This window comes from Tyto alba, unplaced genomic scaffold, assembly GCF_018691265.1.
Source record: "Tyto alba isolate M040663 unplaced genomic scaffold, T.alba_DEE_v4.0 Super-Scaffold_19, whole genome shotgun sequence".
NCBI lineage: Eukaryota > Metazoa > Chordata > Aves > Strigiformes > Tytonidae > Tyto > Tyto alba.
In genome coordinates, this window is record NW_024881281.1 from 4,177,983 (window position 1) to 4,198,614 (window position 20,632).

Genomic DNA, 20,632 nt, shown 5'->3' on the forward strand with positions numbered 1-20,632 from the left:
GGAACAGCTTCCTTGTCTCCAGCAGATGAGAACGAAATCTGGCTCATTTAATCTAATTTTGTCTCTGCCAACAGATCCTTCTCTCTAGTTCTGGTCTGCAGAGCTGATTTTTGTAATAGCTTCAATATGAAAAAAAAAAAATTAAATCTCAGCATAGAGAGCCTCCAATGCTTCCTTTGAATGTTTTGTAACTCCCACTGTTAGCCAATAACTACACATTTTTTTTTATTTTGATGACACCTGGAATACTGGAAGATCTAACATTTACTCTGACAAAACAATTTATCTTGGTATAACACGATCAGCATCTCAGCTGGGGCTTCTGGATGCTACTCTATGTTACAAACAAAATAAAAAACCACAGTCAGCTGAAATTAATAGTATATTGGAGACATGTCCTTATTCTCCTCACACATGGAAGAATGTGTTGAGGATATTAAAGCGGAACACAATAAACTGAGAGAAATTGATTTTTCCATAAATATCAAACACGTTAGAAAGCAGCTATCACTATTAACCAGCAGTGCTTCTTAAAATATTGCTACAACATTCTTAATGGATGGTTTTCCTTGTGGCTACGTAGGCATGTGTATTGTGCTAGCTCCCCCCGCCTCTTGCACTGCAATACGTAGGAAGCTATTATTCCCAAATGGAGCATTTGCTTGCTGACATCACATGCGGTAGGATCCTTTTGTTTGCCTGTGTCTCCTGCATTGAAATGTTTGTCTGAGTCACAAATCCCGTTGCCTTTCTTCCTCTATGTCATTCCTGCTTGAAAGCTTCTCCCTGACTCAGTTCTTAAATTTTGACACAGCCCAGTTTTCTGCATGGCAGTTGAATACTTTTCCTTTTAATACTTTATTATGTAATTTATACCTAAACACTATAATGATCCCGAAATCCCTGCCACTTTTTTTTTTTTCAGCTTTTTGAATAGAGGGGTTTTGTGACTCAGATTCAGCACTGAGTTTTGTTTCATGGCAAAGTCAGTTTAGTGTTACTAAATTAAAGATTTAAAGATAGTGACTCCCACAACTTGAATTCTCCATTTAGGCTGCTGCATGACTTCCCTCCGCTATAACGTTATCAAGCACTATGCTAGAAAGGGGTCATATGTGTGCATGTGTACAGACAAACACTTCTCATAATCGAAGTAATTACTGTTTTGCACTGCAATACCTTTTTTCTCCTCTAATAATCTTATCGACTTGTTTTCTCTTAATAAAAAGAGGATAAATCCCTGCTGTATTTTTAGTGTACATTCTTTCTCTCATTTGGTTTAGATTCTGGAGCTGCTAATCTATTGCTGGTGTCTAAGAAGCTTGCATTTCCTCTTTACTAAAGCCACAAACAAAACAGATCCTGATTACAGAATCTTCATTCTGAATGCTTTGGTAAAAGAACACAGAATCTAAAGTCTATGCAGCAGTTTGGTTCAAGCCTGAGTGATGGCAAAATATTCTTACTAAGATAGGAACATAAAATTACCATGCTGGATTAAATCTTTTGTCCTTCAGACCTAGTCTTTCATCTCTATTGTTACCATTACAAGATAAATGAGAAGTTCAAAACAGTGCTTTGATTGTCCTTGATCAAGGACTTTGCAGCAGGTAAGGGCTAATGCCCCCATCTGGCATAGCATTGAGGCATGTATTTATCTTAAAACATCCAGCAGCAGCTCCACTGCCTTCTGCCCTGGTCTGAGGCATCTGAACAGACTGCTGCATGAAACCTCATTAAAATTCAGATACACACAAAACCAGACGAGTGATCAAGACCTGTGTCATTAAATGTACCATACTAGATGCTTCCGTTTCATTGGTTTTTTACCCAGAGTAAAAGAAGTAGTTGTATTCTCCCCATCGTCCCCCAAAAACCTGAAGCCTCTTCTTATAGAAAACATAGATTTTTATTACAAAAGGAAAATTATGCCATACACAAAGGAATTTCCTGTGACATAAATTTGCATATTGCAGTCTTAATGTTAAAATAATGTCCAGAGAAGGAATTTATAAATTAGAGTCTCTCAGGCTACCTCTGGTTGCATGATCAGTATGCAGTTGTTCTCCTATGTAGCACACATTTTTTAACATTCAACTTCTGAATCACTATTACTTTTCCTCTTCTCTCCGTGGCCGTTTGCGAGGGTTCATTTCAGTATCTTCTGCATTTTGAGTGACAGCTGGAGGCTGCACATCTCGGAAGCCATGAGACTGTAACATATAAGCAAAATCATGCGGTAACGCTTCTATGGATATAAGGCATGAGTAACTAGTTCCGGGAAGATCAGAATAAGGTATGATGCTGTCATTTATTTTAGATGAGCAGCCACAGAGCGTTTATAGACCAGGCTAAGGTCAGAACTGCAAGCTTTTCAACACACATGCCAACTAATAACTGAGTCTCCTTATTTTATTTTTTAAAGATACTTTACTTTCACCAACCAGGCTATCATTTTAATTTTACCACTAATAATCCCTATGCTATGCTATGAAGCACTGCTTCTCTGGAAATTAACTTATGTTGCCTATTTCAATAAATTAAAAGCCAAATCCTCCAGCCCTTATCCAAGCTCCCACAGAAGCAAGGAGACTGGATTAATTGCCTCAGTCATTTTCAGAAACAAAACTGTGAATTTCTAAAACTTAGGATATTTTTGTTTCATGTACCTACTTAATGAACTGAAAACATCAGTGAGACATTGTAAGAGAACAGCATTTCTGAATCAGTCTCTAGACTGCAAGGACTGTCCAGCATGGTAATATATGGGACACAATAGGATGAGAACCTTTAACTGCCAAACACTAAATGGAGAAGAGAAAACTAGATGCTGCTACTCAGGAGACAGCTTAAAGTGATCTATTTGGCTTAGTACCATTTGTATTTTCTGTTACTTTAGCTCACAATTCAATGATTTTAAAAGATTTTAAAATATGAAAGATCTGGAAAATCAGTTAGTTAAACATGTCATCAATGCAGATGGAGATAGTGAGATGATATGTGAAGCCTGCAACTGTCTGTCTTCTCACCTCCAGACAAATGCTGTGCAGGGAGCGCTGCTGACAGCTTAGTAAAGACTCTCACTGCAGTGCAGACTTAGAGAGGAAAAGGGGTTAATCAGAAAAATAAATTGCTTTGGGGATCCTAAGTGCTCACAGAGAGACAATGTGGGCTTTCTTTCAGGAAAGCTGACATTTTAGGTTGGTGCAGTGTGAAAGGCAGGTAAGATTACTATCAGACATGATTTTTCTAAAATGCCAGTATGTCCCACACCAAGATCAATCCAAACCAAAGCAAAACCCAATCAAAATGTTTTGCTGAAGTTTCCCACCTCTGTATTCCTATTTCAATGCCTCACCTCACACAGCTTATGCTTTTAAGGGAACAGCCCGCAAGAGGTGCCACAAGGGCAGAATTTGTGCAGTCCCTCTGCTATTATAAGCAACTCGAGTGTTATTCTAAATAGTGTAATGGGGAATCTTCAAGTTTACTGTTTCATTGCTGCTTGCATCTAATCTCTGCCATTCCCTTAGGCACAAAGGTGGATCTGTAGCCAAGAATCCACTTAATCCAGCATGCTAGACTCCCAGCAAAAGCATTCCAATAGTTATAAAGGCCAGAACACGATAAAGTAGGCTGCTTAGTATGGAAGTTTTGCACTTAGTTAAAGTCACGTACCTTCCGGGCATAGCGCCTTCAGACTGCAGGAATTGTGTGTATATTTGTGAAGCTTATTGGTGGTTTTTAGATGGTGAGAATGTGGCTAATGGAACCAAGGACCTACAAAGCTCAGATAGTCCATGGTCATTTCGAATTGTTCGTTAATGTCTTCTGGCATCTACTGACAGCATCAGGATTGACAAAGGTAGATGGCTTTACTACTGGAGTGGTATTCTCCTTGCTAGTCTGGCAGACTCTTGACAGTTCAGGGAAATACTGACAATTCCTACCCAGAAGATAGGTCCTGGGTCTCTATCTTTCACGATGAAATAATCAGGTCACATTACCTGGGAAATTTAGGTGAACCGGATCATCTACTTATTCCCTCATGCATAAATCAATTTACATTTCTATACTCTGCATTTAAGAATGAATCCTTATCAGCCTGTGAAAGAAACTATTTCATTTGCTCAGTGTTCCACAGCTTCCACACTTACTCAAAGTGGTGACCGACTTGCCAATATGCTGGAAAGGACACAGCTGAAAAACCCCCCAGATCTCGGTCACTAAATTACACACTTCTCCATCATCTTACAGGCACTGAACAGTCAGTTTGTCAATGGTACCAAAGTATCTAATTTGCATAAGCCTAATCATTTTTGAGAATAGGCTTGAAGAATTTATTTCTTTATCTTTTTTTGTATGCTGGTTATACATAGATGTGCTAGATCAGATTTGGAAACACTGAACACGTATTTACATATTCCAGTTTAACTATGGAGATGGGAATGAGAAATGATAACAGCAGACTGTTATCATCAGTCCTGAATTTCATGAAAGAACAGGGATAATGCATTTTTTTACTTACAGAAACCATATGCTGAAGCAGCTCAACGGGATTAAGGGAAAAAACACAGGGATAATCTGAAAGGGTTAACTAATCTCTGATTAGGATACACTCTCAACTATATTTCAAGACTGTGTGCATTTACACAGAAGTGAGCACAGCTGTTTTATAATGCATATAAAACTGAAAGGAAAAGGGAATTAAACTGTCTAAGATAAAATCCATCTGTTTGTCAGCTGGAGAGAAAGGGCTGCATACTCACATCACATGATCCAAACAACCTTGGGATGTAGTCCCACCTACCCTTCCAGTCCTTACGGAACTAAGAATTTATGTATTTGCAGTATTTCTTCTGTCCAGGTGAATACATTCAGGAGTAAAAAAAATTTCTGATTCTGTTCAATAGTTAGAAGATCTCATCTTATGGCAGTGTTAGTATCTGCAGGAAATGCTATGGCAACGTGTTTCCATGAAGACACATAGCAAATAGTTATGGTATGTACCTATGTATCTGACATTTGAAGATATAAGAGTCGAGTGCTGGGCTTTTTTTAAACCTAAATACAGCTTAAACAGTATGTATTCTCATTAATATGTATCTAAGCACTCCACAAAATAAAATAATCACAGGATTTAGCTAGGCATGAATAAGGACTCCAGCCCTAAGCTGGAAGCTCCTCATATGATAGTGACAGAAGAGAAAATTCTGTATATGTTGGCTGGTCATACGGTCACCAGTAGGATGGAGCTATGAAAGAGATAAATACAACCTAGGTTATATCAGGCAGTACACTTAAAGCAGAGATGTGGAAATATCTATGGCACAAAGCACTGGTGAGAACTCTGCAGTACCATGTATGATTCTGGTCACCCTTGTCCTAAAAAGATAAACTCAGCTGGAACAGATGCAGAGAAGAGCCACTCGGGAAACAACCCAACAAGGGAGAAAACAGCTTGGCTTGTTCAAGTCTCCCAAAATGAAGGCTCAGAGAGTGCATGACTGTTCTCTGTAATTGCACTCAGGCCAAAAGTTAACATCAAGGGCAGATAAAATAAGCAGTACTAGCACAAGAACAGATGGGGACAGGCTGCCTGTAAATTTGATCTGGAAATCAAAATGTTTTAACTCTTAGGAGAACTAACATGCCGGGTCATTTTTCTAAAGAGAAAAGAAGGGTGCAAAATATTGATAAACCTAGTGGCATCCCAATATTACTGGTTACCTTCAAAAGGCAACTGAAAGGCAACACTAAGAAAGCAAACATCATTCTCAGATTTGTCTATGTGTCTGAAAATTCCTTTACAGCTAACAACTTGCTCCCATCTCTGTATCTCCATCCCAAAAGAAATACTAACTGTAATGTGGTAGGGTACGGTTGACTCCTTTTGACTCGGTGATTTGTACAACGTTGCCAACCTGGTTAAACAAAAACCAGATAATTATAATTAGTGAATGTAATAATAAAAATTCCAAGTAACCAAATGGGCAGACCCAAGTTTTTCCACAATCATGGGGTAGGTGACCAGAGGAATTCTTATGTATGTATTTTCATATAGGTCATTTAAACGGTGGATGCCAAATTCCCATCCTTACATGACCTGTCAGCTCAAGTACAATGTAGACCTACTGAAAAGACTGAATGATTAATTAGCCTTGTTTCATTGCAGTATTTGATCACATTTTTGGAACAATATTCATTATGAATTAATTCCAAATGCTACTTTCTTAAAATGCAAACAAAAAAGGTTTTGAGCACAACTCTTTCCTACTCCATTAAGCAATCATTTCTTCATTGACCTCTCAAAGTTGGGAGATACCCTCAAGAATTCAAATACTTCTAGGTAGTTTTTTCTAGAGATTTCACAAGCATGTCAATATAACCTAGTGGATGGAGAATGAGAATGAGATGTTCTATTTCTAAGCCTGACCTTGCCACTCACATACAGCATAACCTTGAGAAAATCGTTTCTCTTGTAATTCTCCTCTAACACTTGCTTGATTTTGTGCATTTAGACTCTAAGCAATGCATCCTGATTTGTGCTTATACAGCACCTAGCCCAATAATATGCTTGCGTAATATAGATAGAAGATTGCAAAGCAGCTCAAAAGCAAGGATTTTTCAACCAGTCCCAGGGCTGCTAGTCTGCACCATGCCCACCTTTCCAAAACTTACACTTACGTAAAGCCAGTACAGAAGGTGTTCTGCTCTCTGTATCGAGACACCCTGCCAAAGATGCTGTTAATTATTTGTGGTTTTTTTTTTTCTCCCTGAGGTGCCATTCTATTAGAGAGAACGTAATTACAGCCTGAGGAACACTGCCACTTCATATTAGCTACACAGGGAATTCCTCAGAACATTTAAGTGGTGGGTTATACTTTACAAAATAGCCTAAATCTGAAGCTGCAGAAGCCATACTTTTACAAGCACTTGGCTAGAGCTCTGCTGCATGCCTCTGACTTAACAAGATCTTTCCTCACAGCAATGAGAACCCTTATAATTAAACTCTGACATTTTCAGTAGTAGAGAGAAAGGAGACAGGTATCATATTTGGCCAAAGCACAAAAAAAAAAAAAAAAAAAAAAAAAAAAAAAATGCAAAATGGATTCTCAAATGGTCATCTTTGTGCCTAAGTAGCTTAGTATAAAAACCAAGAACAAAACCATGATGGATCATCAGGTATAGGTAGTTCATGCAACAGAACCTAGCTATTTCTGCTTTTTACAGATAGGCAGCTGTAATCAGAGTTGCTATGCTTCTGCAGGCCCTGCTCCATATTAGCTGCATATTTAGAACAGTAAATAAAACATGTTTGTCTATCTTTGGCTTGCTTTCTGCAACCTGTATCCCCAGCCTTCCTAGCTGTGTTGCAGAAGAAAAAAGCTCTTTATTTTTGATATATAAAATTAACTTTTCTTCACTCTGCAATCATTATGTTGATGCAACTACTGTCTTATAAAGGCTGTTAACTAATCAGTGATGTTAATTTAATTCCAAATTAAACAGCCTGCTGTAATCGTTCTGCATTGCCTTCAAACTTAGAATTTAAAAAGCAAAGCTCCACAAGAAAGTGTGGAGCTGCATTTCTCTTTCAAGGTTAACGAGCAAAACTATTCACAACAACATTCCAGTAGCATTTTTGTTTGCTGTTTGCAGAAGATTAGGGAATTGAAGCAAGGCTGCTTAATCTCAAATTGCTGCATTGTGATACTATATACAAGACAAATTTAACTGACCAGGAAAGAGAAGTGAGCTTGCAGTATAGTGAAGAGTGGAAAGAAGAACCAGGAAACTTCTAGAAAAGACCTCACTGCAACAGACAGATCTTCATACTGTTTTTAGAAGGGTCATCCTCTTTCCTTTGGGCTTCTAAAATCAGCCTCTGTAGGTCAGCTCTGCACTGGGAGTAAATGCAGCTCTCTTTCTACCTCTCTGCAGTCACTGTAACTTGGTATCTGCACAGCTGTCCAGTTTTGGAGAACCATTCTGCTGCATTCAAAAGCCAAAAGGTCCAATGGCTGCTACTGAGGCTCAGGGGTCAGCAGGGCTATGGTCTGTCTTGAGAATCACTACCTAGGTGGAAAGTCTTCTTTGGCATCTTTGTACAGATTGGGGCCTAAAAGACTGAAGAGAAGAAATTCTAGTCCCTGCTTACAAAATGCAGATAGTAAAAAAAATATTTCTGCTTAGCCACCAGATCCTAAATTGTTGTGTCTGAGCAACTTCCATTAGGATGTTATATTTTGATGAGACATGGCATCTCGTCAGAAAGAAAAGTACAGCACTGCAGCAAGCTGACCATGGTGAGAAGGAGGAGCGTGTCTGTTCAGCCCACACCATCTTAGGCTGAGCTAGAAAGTTCTTGGGCCTCAGTAGCCTGGGACATGGCAGGCCAAGGCCAAAAGTCAAATTCAAATCCCTGCCTGGCTACTAGGGCCAGTCTGAAAAGGATTCTCAAATATCCCATTTGTCAGTATTATTATGTAACTTACTGTCCTACATTTTCACTTACCTCTGACTGTTGTCCCAGTGAAAAATTAAACGGACAGTAGCAGCATGTCCCCAGCTTTCTCCTGGGTGACACAAAATGACAGGTCATTTTATTTATCTCCTATAACAGCAGCATTATCAGTAAACCAAACTGAAATTAGACCAGTCTTCAAAAAAAAACGCTGATTAAAACATACACACCTTTCTTGCAGTAATGAATCACATCATCTTCATATGTGCAAGGATTTTACAACTAGTTTATCAAATATACTGAGACAAGGAATAACCTCTGTACTCACAGTGCGTTTTATAGAAAGCTTGATGCAATACTTCCATGTTTGTAGAAAGATTATATCTATACCTAATAAAGGACAGGTACTAGACAAATCTTGAAAACAAAGGCAACACGAATAAAGATTTTTCTAATTACTACTAAAGTCTGGTGAGTATGTCTAAATCCTACTTCAAAACTGTGATATTCTGTCTCTCAGGCATAATTATGAGCAAACATCACTCCCTTTGGGATACAAGCTTTGGGAGAAAGTCAATGATTATTAAAGTATTAAGGGCCCCTGAAGCAGTCTTCTGCTTCTGACAGCAAAATGCAAAAGAACACAACCAAAAGCAAGGGGCTGGGAGGTGGGGGGGGGCATGGAGAAGAGAGAGAGAAGGAGGTTTGGACTGTTATCCTATTTCAGGGGACAGTCCTACTGTTTCAGTTCACACCTGACCACAAGCTCATTCAATTTATAGACAGTTTTATTGGGTGTTTTCCTCCGTTCACCCTGGGAAGACAGTCAGTAGCCCAAAGATGGATTGCATTTTAAAACAGCCATTCTGGTTAAGTGCCGCAAGCCTCTTCTATTCACCCACACAAAGCCCTGTAACTTCTGAATCGCTTGTCAGTCTCCATCATGTCACCAGCCCCCCATGCCCCATGTGCTCTGGTATTCACTATAGCACAGAGAAGGAAACAAATGATTCAACTGTAATGAAGACCTAGACCCTCTAGGCATCTTGCCAGACCTTGCTCCACTATATCTAAGTTGAGATTAAAGTTTTTGGCCATCAGACACAGTTCCAACTCAGAGATCAAAACACATTTTACAATGGGTACAAATTCCACACCAGAATATTTCTAACTGTATCGAATATGAGAGAAAAATGCTACTGTAAAATTAGATATTTCTGAGTTAAACTGGCTGTAGATTAATATTTGACCTCCTTTCTAAATATATCCAGTAGAAATGTCTAGGAACACCCAGCTTAGCTATCACTAGTGAGAAAGAAAGCTGTCCCCTTCATAAAGCTCTTGGCTTAATACCTTGCAGCATCTGTGCTTTTTTTTTTTTTTTTTTCCCCTCATAATTAAGAACTTCCCTTCTGCTAGGAAGCTGAATAAGAGTTTAGAGATTAATGCTCTTGTGAAATCTTAGAAAAGGCTGTTTCTACGGCTTACCAATCAATGGGGAAAAAAATCTATTTAGGGAAGGCAATAGGATTGATTTTACTTGAGGTTTTGCTGCTGACCCCTCCCTCAATACTTTCTTTGGCTACAACCAAGCATGGAGGAGTAGGAGGTTCTTTAGCCTTTAGAAGGAGACTGTTGAAATAGCATTCCTTCAGAGTGGGTCATAAAAACTACCTTGTAATCCACAAGCTCAGTACTTACACCAAGTCTATGGAATAAATTCATGTCGAAATTAAAACAGCTTTGTACCATTCTGAAATGCTCAACTTGAAATATTGATGTTTAGGATGAGGGGAATATCTCTTCGCTTAAATATTTTACCAACTGGTACAAAGTTTCATTTTTGCAAGAGTACACACTACTCAGTTTAACAATACTTTGTGGTTACACACGTATTCTGGTGAAAGTCACAATCAGTTTATGGTCAATATGATTTTACGTCAAATTAAATGTTTGTAAAAGATAATATGCACAAGACAATGCACAATATCTTTGAATTACAACCTACTCTGAATGTCTTCACATTCTTTACTGTCCCCATAAATCAATAAACACAAGAGCTCTCGAACAACACTGGCTATTGAAAAAAGACAGAATCTATTAGCTTTAATTGAGTTTGTAGCCAGAAAGGCTGCCAAAAATAATACATCAGAGAGCAAGAGGCAAAAACAACAAAAAGGGTCAGATACTGGAAGCTGGGTCTTTATCTGCATGCACAGCTCAGAATTCCACATTCTTCACATTCTCAAAGGAGATGGTCTGTATTTGTTCATTTTATCTCGCATCTGTGCCAAACAGTTCAATGCCTGTACAGACACTGAGAACACCTTTGCCTTTGTACTGTCCCCTTCTTCTGCCTCCCCTCCAGAACAAGGGAATCATTACTTAGTTCACATAAATTGAAGCTGTGGACAGAGAATTTGTGCCCTTTAAGTGCATCATAAAATAATACAGAGCTACAACCTGAAATAAGATTTAAACGCTGAGCTTCTTCCTAATTTGTCAAAACCTCTACTTCAGAAGAACTGTTCTGTTTTTCCCTTGTGACCGCAGCAAAAGTCTGTATACGGTACTCTGCTCATGACAGGGCAAAATGGAGCAGCCTGTAAAAAACACTTAAACTCACTAAGGGCAGGCTGTGGTTGAGGATCCAACACAGAACTTCCCTCTACCTTGTAACTGCAGAGAGCAATGGGTAAAGAGTTCCAGCTATGCAGCAAATATGAACCGCCTTTGCAAATAACTAATGGAATGTGTTCAAGTGTAATAGCAAAATAAACAATCTAAAGTGTTTTGGAGAGGCCGTGAATGATTCTCAGGGAATTTAGGAAATTGCAGCAAAGTTTGAGGTGTGCAACCATGAAGCTGTGTTCTTCTGTTAGCACTGTAACCTGTTCATCACCACATTCCTGCTAGAGGTTTACTGCCCCCAGGTCCACCTCTACATTTTTTGCATGATCATTCACTAGCCAATTTCAGTCTAAATTACCTGATTTATCAGAGGTTTACTTATTACTTAAATATCTTGATCTTACCTGGCCCACTTTTGGCAGAAATGGATTAGGAGACGATCACATAAACAGCTCAGCCAGCATATAGGATGTGGCAGTGACCTCCAGCAGAGGTACTGGCCTCCTTAGCTGGCACAGCTGCAGCTGGAATAGAGGTAACCCCACAGCCCAAGATCCTCAGGGGAAGGCTGCAATACATTACCTGCATGTCTGAAAACCTAGTTATTCAGAGAGCTCTTAGTACCTAGTGCTTCCCCATAAAGGGTGATTCAGTCATCTTAAGGAACACTAATAGATCTAATATCAAGCTTAGTATTAAAAATTTTGGTTTAAAAGGGAAAAAAAATATATAAATCAAGCAATACTCTCAATCTGTGAGTTTCTGCAATCTGAAAATGTCATGACTTCAAAAAATATCTGTAATCCCTTATCAAAAATCTAACCAAGATTCTAATCTACACCCCATGTTTGAATTTAGAATAAAATTTGATAGTTGCTAATTATCATCACAATGCTGCCATAGATAAGCATTGCTGTAGAGTTCCACAATGCTAGCTTTTCCATATGGGTCTAATATTTTCACCATGGATTCAGCTACACTGAAGAAATTCAGTAGACAATTTCATTTTCATCGTATACAGTGCCAACAGAAAGGAAGTCATATATTTGAAGATTAACTCAGTTTTCAGCTCACAAGCTAAACACCTACCTAAAGCAGGTACCAATGTGGACTGGCTTTGTCCAAACCTTGTTGTCATTTGGTTTGTCAGAACTACCTAAAAGAGGAAACAGAAGCAAACAAACAACAGAATCTCCAGAAAAGAAGCAGACTGGTGGGAGGAAAGAGAGGGATTTTTCAAAAAACTTTTACCAATAAACTAGTTACTCAGTCAAAACTCTTGCCAACTGTGATGAAGCTTCTGTGTTAACAAGAAGACACTGTAAAGGTGCCTCACCTTTTCTCAATAGCCAAAACAAAATAAGAGAACCCTGTAAAATATATTTTCAGTTTACATGGAAGGTAGATTTCTTTCATTCAAGTCTTTGAAGAAACCTAAATTTCTCCCTTCCCAAGGAATGCAAACTCTACATAACTTGTATGTTCCACCGTATCTGTACTAAATACTGTTTGGATCTGTATTTAGATGCACATGACTTGTACTAGCCCTCTATAAAGAGATAGATTTCAGTCACTGTGGCATAAATGAACTTGGTGGTGCTGCTCAAAACATGCATAAGCCTAGTGATTAACAAAATTTCTGCACCTTGTAGTCTAAAAATGCGCAAGTGGGTACAATACAAAGCAGAATGAAAGTGAACAGACAGAGCGGGGGAGTGTTTTCGCAGTACGAATCACTCGTAGGAGGTTCACAGACAGTCTAGGTTAGATCCCTGGTAGAAGTGGGGGTGGGTGAGACAGAAAAGAGCCAGGAATATTAATTGCAAAGTTCATTAAAAATGAAAAATAAAAAATTGTACCTATCTTAAACCCTATGGGTTTTCATTGTTTGACATGCTAGTATGATTCTTGAACAGTTAGAAAAGTGTGCTAGAGCAAGCAATTCCACTGAGCACATGGAGCACACACCAAAGCATTTACATAGCTGAAAGCCCCAAGGCATATATCGCTTATTTCAGAGAAGTAATTCATCATATATGGATTATAACAGCCCCAAATAGGCTCCCCATATCACTGCTGGAGAAGGGCTGGTCTGGGCATCCTAGAACAACCCACCGAAACTAAAGGAACTTACTTCCTACCATATTAGAGCATTCAGACTGCCCGGCTTTGCTGCCTGACACGCAATCTCTGGCATGCAAGCTGAATTTAGACTGCTTGCAAGCTACCTGGAACTAACTCAGAAACTAACAAGAGGGCCACCCTGAGCTAAATCATTGCTGAAGTTCTGTGACTGGTCACTTCTTTAGCAAGTGCTTATTTAGCAAGCGTTTATACTAAACTGCTCACTTGTCCAATAGAAATGTTATATATGTTTCCCTTGACCAAAGGAAAAAAGACTGTACAATGACAACTGCTCTCGTTCAAGGTCACCAGGTACCCAATTTATAAGTGAAAGCACTCACTAAACTGGAGGCCGTGCAAATCCAGCAGTATCATAACATTTGTCTCCCCTGGTACCCACACCAGCAAGAAGAAGCTTCATAATTCAGGTTGGGGCAAGAGAGAAGGTAACACCTTCAGCAGCAAGCCCAATTGCCTAACCCAGGCGGAATGCATTGCTGTGCTCTTTCCCTTCCTGCAGCTATCAGAGGAAGCACAAGGGGAAGCTTATTTTTAGCAGTTAGGAACAAAAGCCAATTGCACAAGAGGGTTGTGGGTGACAAGGTTGCAAGTCACCTGGAAACAGTTACAGGCACAAGCACCATTTTGAGCCTGCATAAGCTTCAATTCCTGAACAATGCTTTTCTGTGCTGTCAAAGACTTGCCAAAACAACTTCTGGAACAGATGTAGCTTCTGAGTGCCATCTGCTGGCTACGAGGCTGCAGATTTGCTGGCCTCCATACTGGCGTAAATGATGTAGAAACAATGCCCGGGAAGGAAGCTATGGGTTTCCATGGATGCCAGAAGAGCAAGCCAAACTAGCAGATAAAGTGGTTTTCCTCCCTAAGAACAGTTCCACTGCTAAGACTTTAGTTTATTTCTAAATAAAGAGTGGAAATTTACGTTGGAACTGCTAAATACTCTGATGTGTTTTAATGCATCCGCTTTGTAGGTAGAAGTCACCAAAGGAGTATCCCTTGTCCAATTAAATCATTAAAGAAGATGATGTGAAACAGCATGACAAATTGATATGCTACTATTTAATTAAGATCCACAGGTTGCTTTTAATGCAAATTTTACTTATTTTGGCAAGTCTAGGAATTTTCCACCCGAACAGTTTTGCCTGTGGGTTCCATCTATATTTACTAGCCAAACTGGCAAACACAGATGTAAGGGACATTCTTGCAGTTTTAGTTTGCTATTTATAGACAATCACAAATCACGTTTGCTTAATTCTTTGTAATGTTCTCCAAAGTATCATCTTTTGTGATTTAAACCTGCCCCAGACTTACCGCTGATTTGTGATCATTTGCTATGATGATCAGCTGTTGTGCCAGACCATTCAAAAGCCTTGTTCGAAGTGAGAGGTCCTCAAAGTCATGGCGAAAAGGAAATGCAATTCCATCAACTACCACCAGTCGGACCTAAATGCAGAAGAAAGGGAAAAACTATCATTACAGCCCTACAAACAAATGACAAAAAGCAACAAGACCTCTTTTTAAGTGCACAGGGTGACGACAATCTTTTTTATTCATACTCAGATGTGCATGACAGCATCACACCTACTGTCTCTTTCTCTATATTGGAGACAATCAGCACCTCACAAGAGCACAGGGTAAAGGGCCTCAAGCTCCAAACACACTAGTACACTTGCTAAGTGCAGGATGCTAGCTCAGACCATAGCTGCACTAGTTTAAACAAAATGCTGCACTAAGCTCTCCCATTAGTTAACTCAGTGCAGAGCCTCCCTTCTCACTGTTTCCAGTTTCAGAGCTTGCATGACTTATCTCTGTGGCACCTGGTACAGAATGCAAAATAACAAAGCTGGACTTAAAGCCTTGCAGAAGAGAAGCTGAAGAAAAAAATATCATTAAACATCAAAATTGTACTTCAATCATCTCTCCACAAACACTAATTTATTTCATCTTCTCCCTCAAAAATTAAATCCAAACCAAAATTAGAATACATGCTGTCTGTAGCCCCTGTTAAGACAGATCACTGATATGACCCTTAGAATCAGATGAGTTATCGTAGAAATACAGATCTTAACAAATGCTTAAAGATATTCCAGACACTATGCAATAGAGCCTGAAGATGTTTGGTTTGCTGAATTATTTCTTTTGTGGCTGAAGATACAGCACAATGCTGCTTCTGTCTCGTCACCCTCAAGACACTATATAAACATTAGTCTGGGATTTTGATTTATTCTAACTTCATTTGTTGCAGCTGTTTTGATGACCCAAGTTTGTCTGAAATACAGAAGGGAGATGGATAGTCTTACAGTGTCTGCATGTTCAGATGTCACTCAAATCCTAGGTATCTACAAGTTCTTGCATTAATGCACAAAATAACAAATTGGAAACAACACAAGAAAACGAATTTTCTGTGTTATTGATTTATAACTCCTTATTGGGAAGTTGCTTTGTGACTGGAACATCCAAGCCTGCAGCAAACATCACTCTCTGAAATGGCCCTGGGCCTCTAACAGAAAAAAAAATAAATCGTAATTTGAAAAAGAAGATTAAATAGTTAAAATTAAAAGAAGATATTACTCTGTTTTCTCATTTTTCCTCTTTCCTACAAATTCTTTTCTATAAACCTGTACATCTTCCTCATGCATAATTTTCTGACTTTAAGAACAATCAATTTAATGGTATAAACATGACTCATGCTAGAAAAGAATGTATATATAAATATACAACTTGCCTATCAGATTAATATGTCCAGGTAGGATGCAATTTACTTTGTTTTCTCCCAGTTGCACATCTTATAAAATAACAAACAAGTAGATTTAAATTATTCAAAACTAGGCTATACAGAAAAAACTTGGTAACACATGCCTTCTCCATGTCAGTTTGTCTCTACTAGACCTTAAAGAATTAGGCGTATTATGACAAGAATATTTTCTAGTGTAGTCTTTTTCATGTTATTAACAAGATCTCAAACTAACGCATATTTCCAAATTACACTCTCTACAACGCTCTCTCTCTCTAAAAAAAAGAAACCCTAAAACTTGGAGGGTTCCTGTTGTCCCAGTCTCAGCTCCAGGTCTGCACCGAGGGATGAGACTAATTTTAATGAGAGCTGGACTGTGATGAGCAATCTGTCAAGACACTTACAGCCTGTCCAAGGAATCACCAGAAGGTCTTATGGTTCTCCTGCAACCTTCAGTATTTCAGGCTCCAGGCCAAGCACAGATAATCAGCACAGATGGTACCAGAGAACTGCAGCCCAATGTAACTGTGCTAATGAAGCCATGTACTTTCCACAAGAGCAAACACAACAGGGCACCGTTAGTACCTGGCAGAGAAAGGGAAATACCAGACTACACTAAGCAAAAGTAAGACTCCCATCTGCGCTTTCAAGAACACAACAGCTTCCAAAAATTGAAGTGATATGCAAAAGACAATCTAACTAAACAACATTGATTTGTGCTCTGTTAGAATGAGGCACAAGTCACCTTTCCCAAATCCTGTTAGTGAGTGATCTGCTGTTCAGGATCTAGAAATCTGGAAGGGAGGTGGCAAAAATTTGCCTTACAATAGCATTTCACTAAGGCACTGGGTACTAGGAAACTTTCTGGCTGTAGTCCACCCAGGAGTCAAGCTGCAGGTTCTGGCTGCTTCTAGCAACAGAGGATGTGTTGGAAAGATGGAAAAGAGTCACTTTCTGGATGCCAAGATAGTGCAGGATGCTTCTGGTCCTCAGTGATCTTCTAGGAGAAAAAAAATGGCACTAAGCCTTTCTGATCCCCCTATGCCATGGTCATCACATGCACACCTGGCTCAGAGACTCTTTTGTAAAGCAGTTTTGTGCTGATTCATAGCTCAGTGCTCATAGAAATGTAACAACATGTGGCAACATAGATCCAGTATCCTTGCCTCAAAGGGGAGATTCAGGATGATGGCAGCAGTGGTAGCAGAAGCAAATTACTCTCAAGAGTAATTGGGATGGGAATGAAAAAGCAAACAAGCAAGCAAGCTTTACATTTGTACTCTGGCATCAGCCAATATATTACTGCCAAGCTGATGAGGTATCAAGGTGTTACTCACGTTACTCTTACTATAACAGATGAACATCCTGAAAACAGATGAACATCCCTGAAAATCTTTAGTGTGAAGAAGAGTGTTATCTTCTGATAAGTCTGCAATAACCCTTACCTTTGAATGCTCTGAAAGAAAGTCTGGGAGGAGGTAGACCTGTGCAAGAAGCTCTATGTAGTCACAGCAACGGAAGTAATATATATGAGAAAGGATACTTTCAAGAGAGAAAGTCTCCAAAGCTTTCAGATGATCTGAGGACAAATAAATAGATGCGTAAATGAGTCAGAAGTCTGTACTAGTATACTGTTACTTTCATCATTCTACCAAACTATGCCTTCCACATATAGCAACAGCAAAACCCCCAGAAACAGAAACAGTCAAGGTAAAGAGTGCAGGAAACATACCTTCCATCTGGCTTGAAAGTCAAGAAGGAGGTGAGCAGATGCTATCTCAGCATTTGCACACAGATACATCGGAGCCTCCAAGGGAGCTCTCCAAAAGTGAAAAATTTATTTCTGAATAAACAACTTTTCCAGTAAATCATTTCCAAGCCAGAACACCATTAGAGAACAGTGACTATTAATCATCCATTGTTTAATGTACAGGTAGTAGCTCATTTAATATGCTGTCCTTTTTCCTCTGTTCAAACAGAAGTTTGCTGCATAAAATATTCTAAGAGTAACATAAAAGTTGTGTCAGTATCCCCAACACACTGATGACTTACAGAATAAAGCTCTTCATTAAATGCAACCTGGCTATATTTACCTTATGAAGGAGCTGAATTCCAACTACAGTTTTACAATACAGGGCTTCAGCAGCAACATTTCCTCGAGAAAGTCTGTTATTCCTCTTCTCTTTCCCCAGCTGCGGTGCAGCGCATTATCCCTCAATTTTGCTGACAAAATTGTGTTTGGGTTTTGCTGTAAATTCAATCATTAAAGTGCTAAAGAGGGGAAAAAAAAAAAAAAAGCCAAAAACCCCACAAATCTTCATGTGAAAAAAGAATTTTTCTTAAAGTAGATGAGCTCATCCTGCAGCATGGCTCCACTTCTACATGCAGTTCAGGGTATGATACATACAAGTGGAAATAAAAAGGCTGGCAGCCAGAACTCCTTAAGCCAGCACTGCTGCTGAAAGCCCCAAACTGTAAAACTGCAGCCTCCAAGACACTCAGATCCTAGCCTACTAGGCAGAAAGAAACAATTTAGCAGTGTACCTTCTTCTTGATGAGCTTCGGCAATAAGCTGGCAATGCTGCACACAGGCAGTTGCAATCTCTGCTACTCTGTCTACCATAAAACTTCCTTCGGTATCAATGAACACGGCTTCTCCAGCTACGCCCCCAAAGCATTCCGGGATCTGTACGTCTACTGCCAACTGCATACTGCCATGGGAAACAGAAAAAAGAGAAATATTTACATCACAAAGCTCTCCCCTCCCAAATCACTCCTAAAGTGACATTTTTGCTGAGGAAGACATGGAACAGGAAGCAGTGCAGCCATTATCATGATTATATTTATAATGCTGTAGAAGGATCAGAGATTGCAGCCATCACAAGAAGAAAAATTAACTCTCTGCACAGTTAAACTAAACGAAGAAAAGTGATTCTCAGTTGTACAAAAGTAGTCTAAAAATAAAATACCATAGCTGTGTTTTCCCAACACCAGGCGCTCCACAGATCTCAGTGATTTTTGTTAGTTGCACACCACCTCCCAGAATATTGTCTAGTGCTGAACAAAAGGTGATGATGAAGCCCTGGGCTTGTTCTTCTTCCAGAAGTTCCAGTGCTGTGCACTTTCTGGTGGCACCTGATCCCCCAGCTGTCTTTGCTGCATCCCTGTGACATTCCTGCCTCACAACCTGCAATGCTTCCAGCGCCTCTTCTTTGGAGATTCCAATTTCTAGAAAAGTCAAAAACATGAAACACTACCTTATTTTTATAAACAGCAATTTATTTGAAGTGTGAAGAGATAATTCAGCTTGTTTGACAGAACCTGAGCATTCTTTTGGGTAACACAAAAATATGAATCCTTTTAGCATAATGATACACCCATCTTGCCAACATCTCTGGAGCTAGTGATGTGATTTTCACAAGAACTCAGAGCAATGATGGCCTGTGTTCAGAATCCAGGTGACAGTAAGCTATCTGCAAATAAAAAAATAGATGAGCAACTCACCTATTCTGCACTGAATGAGCTATCACATTAATTTCATTTGAAGCAAATAAGGTCCTGAAAAAGCAGTCAGGTTGCAGACTAGTAAGTGACAGTGACACCTACTGATCTCACTCTGAATTCTCAGGGTACTGCAGGGCAGAGCACCTTATGCATCACTTCTAGATTTGAAACACAGACTGAGTAACAGACATGAGACACCTGCAGATATCTCTGTGTGTCTGTCTGTACACACATACCTGTCAGGATCCAGCTTTGATCTTCAAGGCAAAACTATTACCACATTTTATCATAGATAATAAAACTACCGATAATCAAAATAACGATACACTTCTTACAGTGGCTGCACAAATCCTATTTTAGTGTCTCAAAAAAGGCAACTTTCTGACTTCATAGAAGTTAGTTTTGTTTAAAGCATGTACAGTTGGGGAAAGAAGAGGAATGAGAGAATCATCTGAGTTTTTCTGTATCCTACTGACAACTATCACTGAGTGTATGAAGGTTCTTTTATGTCAGTACTCTTTTTTTTTTTTTTTTTTTTTTTTTTTTTTACTTATGCACATATGAAAGTCAGTAAATATTTCCTTTGCCCATTTCTCTAGACTCACCTGAGGTCTCCGTGACATTTCTCAGGGGAGCTCCCACTTCATCACTTATCTGCCTAATCCCTTTCATATGCACCCACCACTTAAACAAGCGAAACCCTCCTCAAACCCCACCCTCGCTAACAAGCCACTACGGAAGTCTGGCGGAAGGGAACCGGCCAGGGAAGGGCTGCGGGGAACGGGGACGCCGCGGCCGGCGGGGAGCAGCCCGTCCCCCCCCGCCGGTACCTTTGCTCAGCTCGCAGGGGCCGGTCTCCAGCAGCTCCTGCGCCGTCTGGAAGCCGGCGGCGACCAGCCTGGCCCGCAACGCGGGGGCCAGCGGGAGGCCGCCCACGTCCCGCTGCATCCCGCCGCGACAGGCCGCGACACGGCGCGACAGGCCCCGCCCCCGAGTCGAGGCGGGAAGGGGCAGGCGGCGGCGGCCGCGCATGCGCAGCGGGCGGAGGCGGGAGGCGGGAGGCGGCGGCCGCGCGTGCGGCGGGCGTTGGGTGAGGCGGCGGTGAGGGATGCGCGGCTCGCGGCCGGAGTGACGGCTCTGAAGTTGCAGAA

The 20,632-nt window shown here is 40.0% G+C and overlaps 1 protein-coding gene across 6 annotated transcripts; it reads right to left on the reverse strand.

Moving 5' to 3' along the window:
• Positions 1 to 1,890: 1,890 nt before the first annotated feature.
• Positions 1,891 to 20,476, reverse strand: RAD51C (RAD51 paralog C). Of its 6 annotated transcripts, none has more exons than XM_033004715.2 (9): positions 20,312 to 20,476; positions 18,947 to 19,205; positions 18,522 to 18,688; positions 17,423 to 17,556; positions 14,555 to 14,686; positions 12,188 to 12,254; positions 8,519 to 8,579; positions 5,864 to 5,924; positions 1,891 to 2,213 (listed from the first exon to the last, which is right to left on the reverse strand). In XM_033004715.2, exons 1-9 carry the CDS (start codon positions 20,427 to 20,429, stop codon positions 2,112 to 2,114), a joined length of 1,101 nt encoding a protein of 366 aa, XP_032860606.2. In that variant the 5' UTR covers positions 20,430 to 20,476; the 3' UTR covers positions 1,891 to 2,111. The 6 variants fall into 6 exon arrangements, 5 of the variants coding, with proteins under 5 accessions (XP_032860606.2, XP_032860607.1, XP_032860608.2 ...); XM_033004716.2 differs by lacking the exon at positions 20,312 to 20,476 and adding an exon at positions 20,087 to 20,302; XM_042791393.1 differs by having other exon boundaries at positions 2,155 to 2,213; positions 5,812 to 5,924.
• Between the last annotated feature and the right edge of the window lie 156 nt (positions 20,477 to 20,632).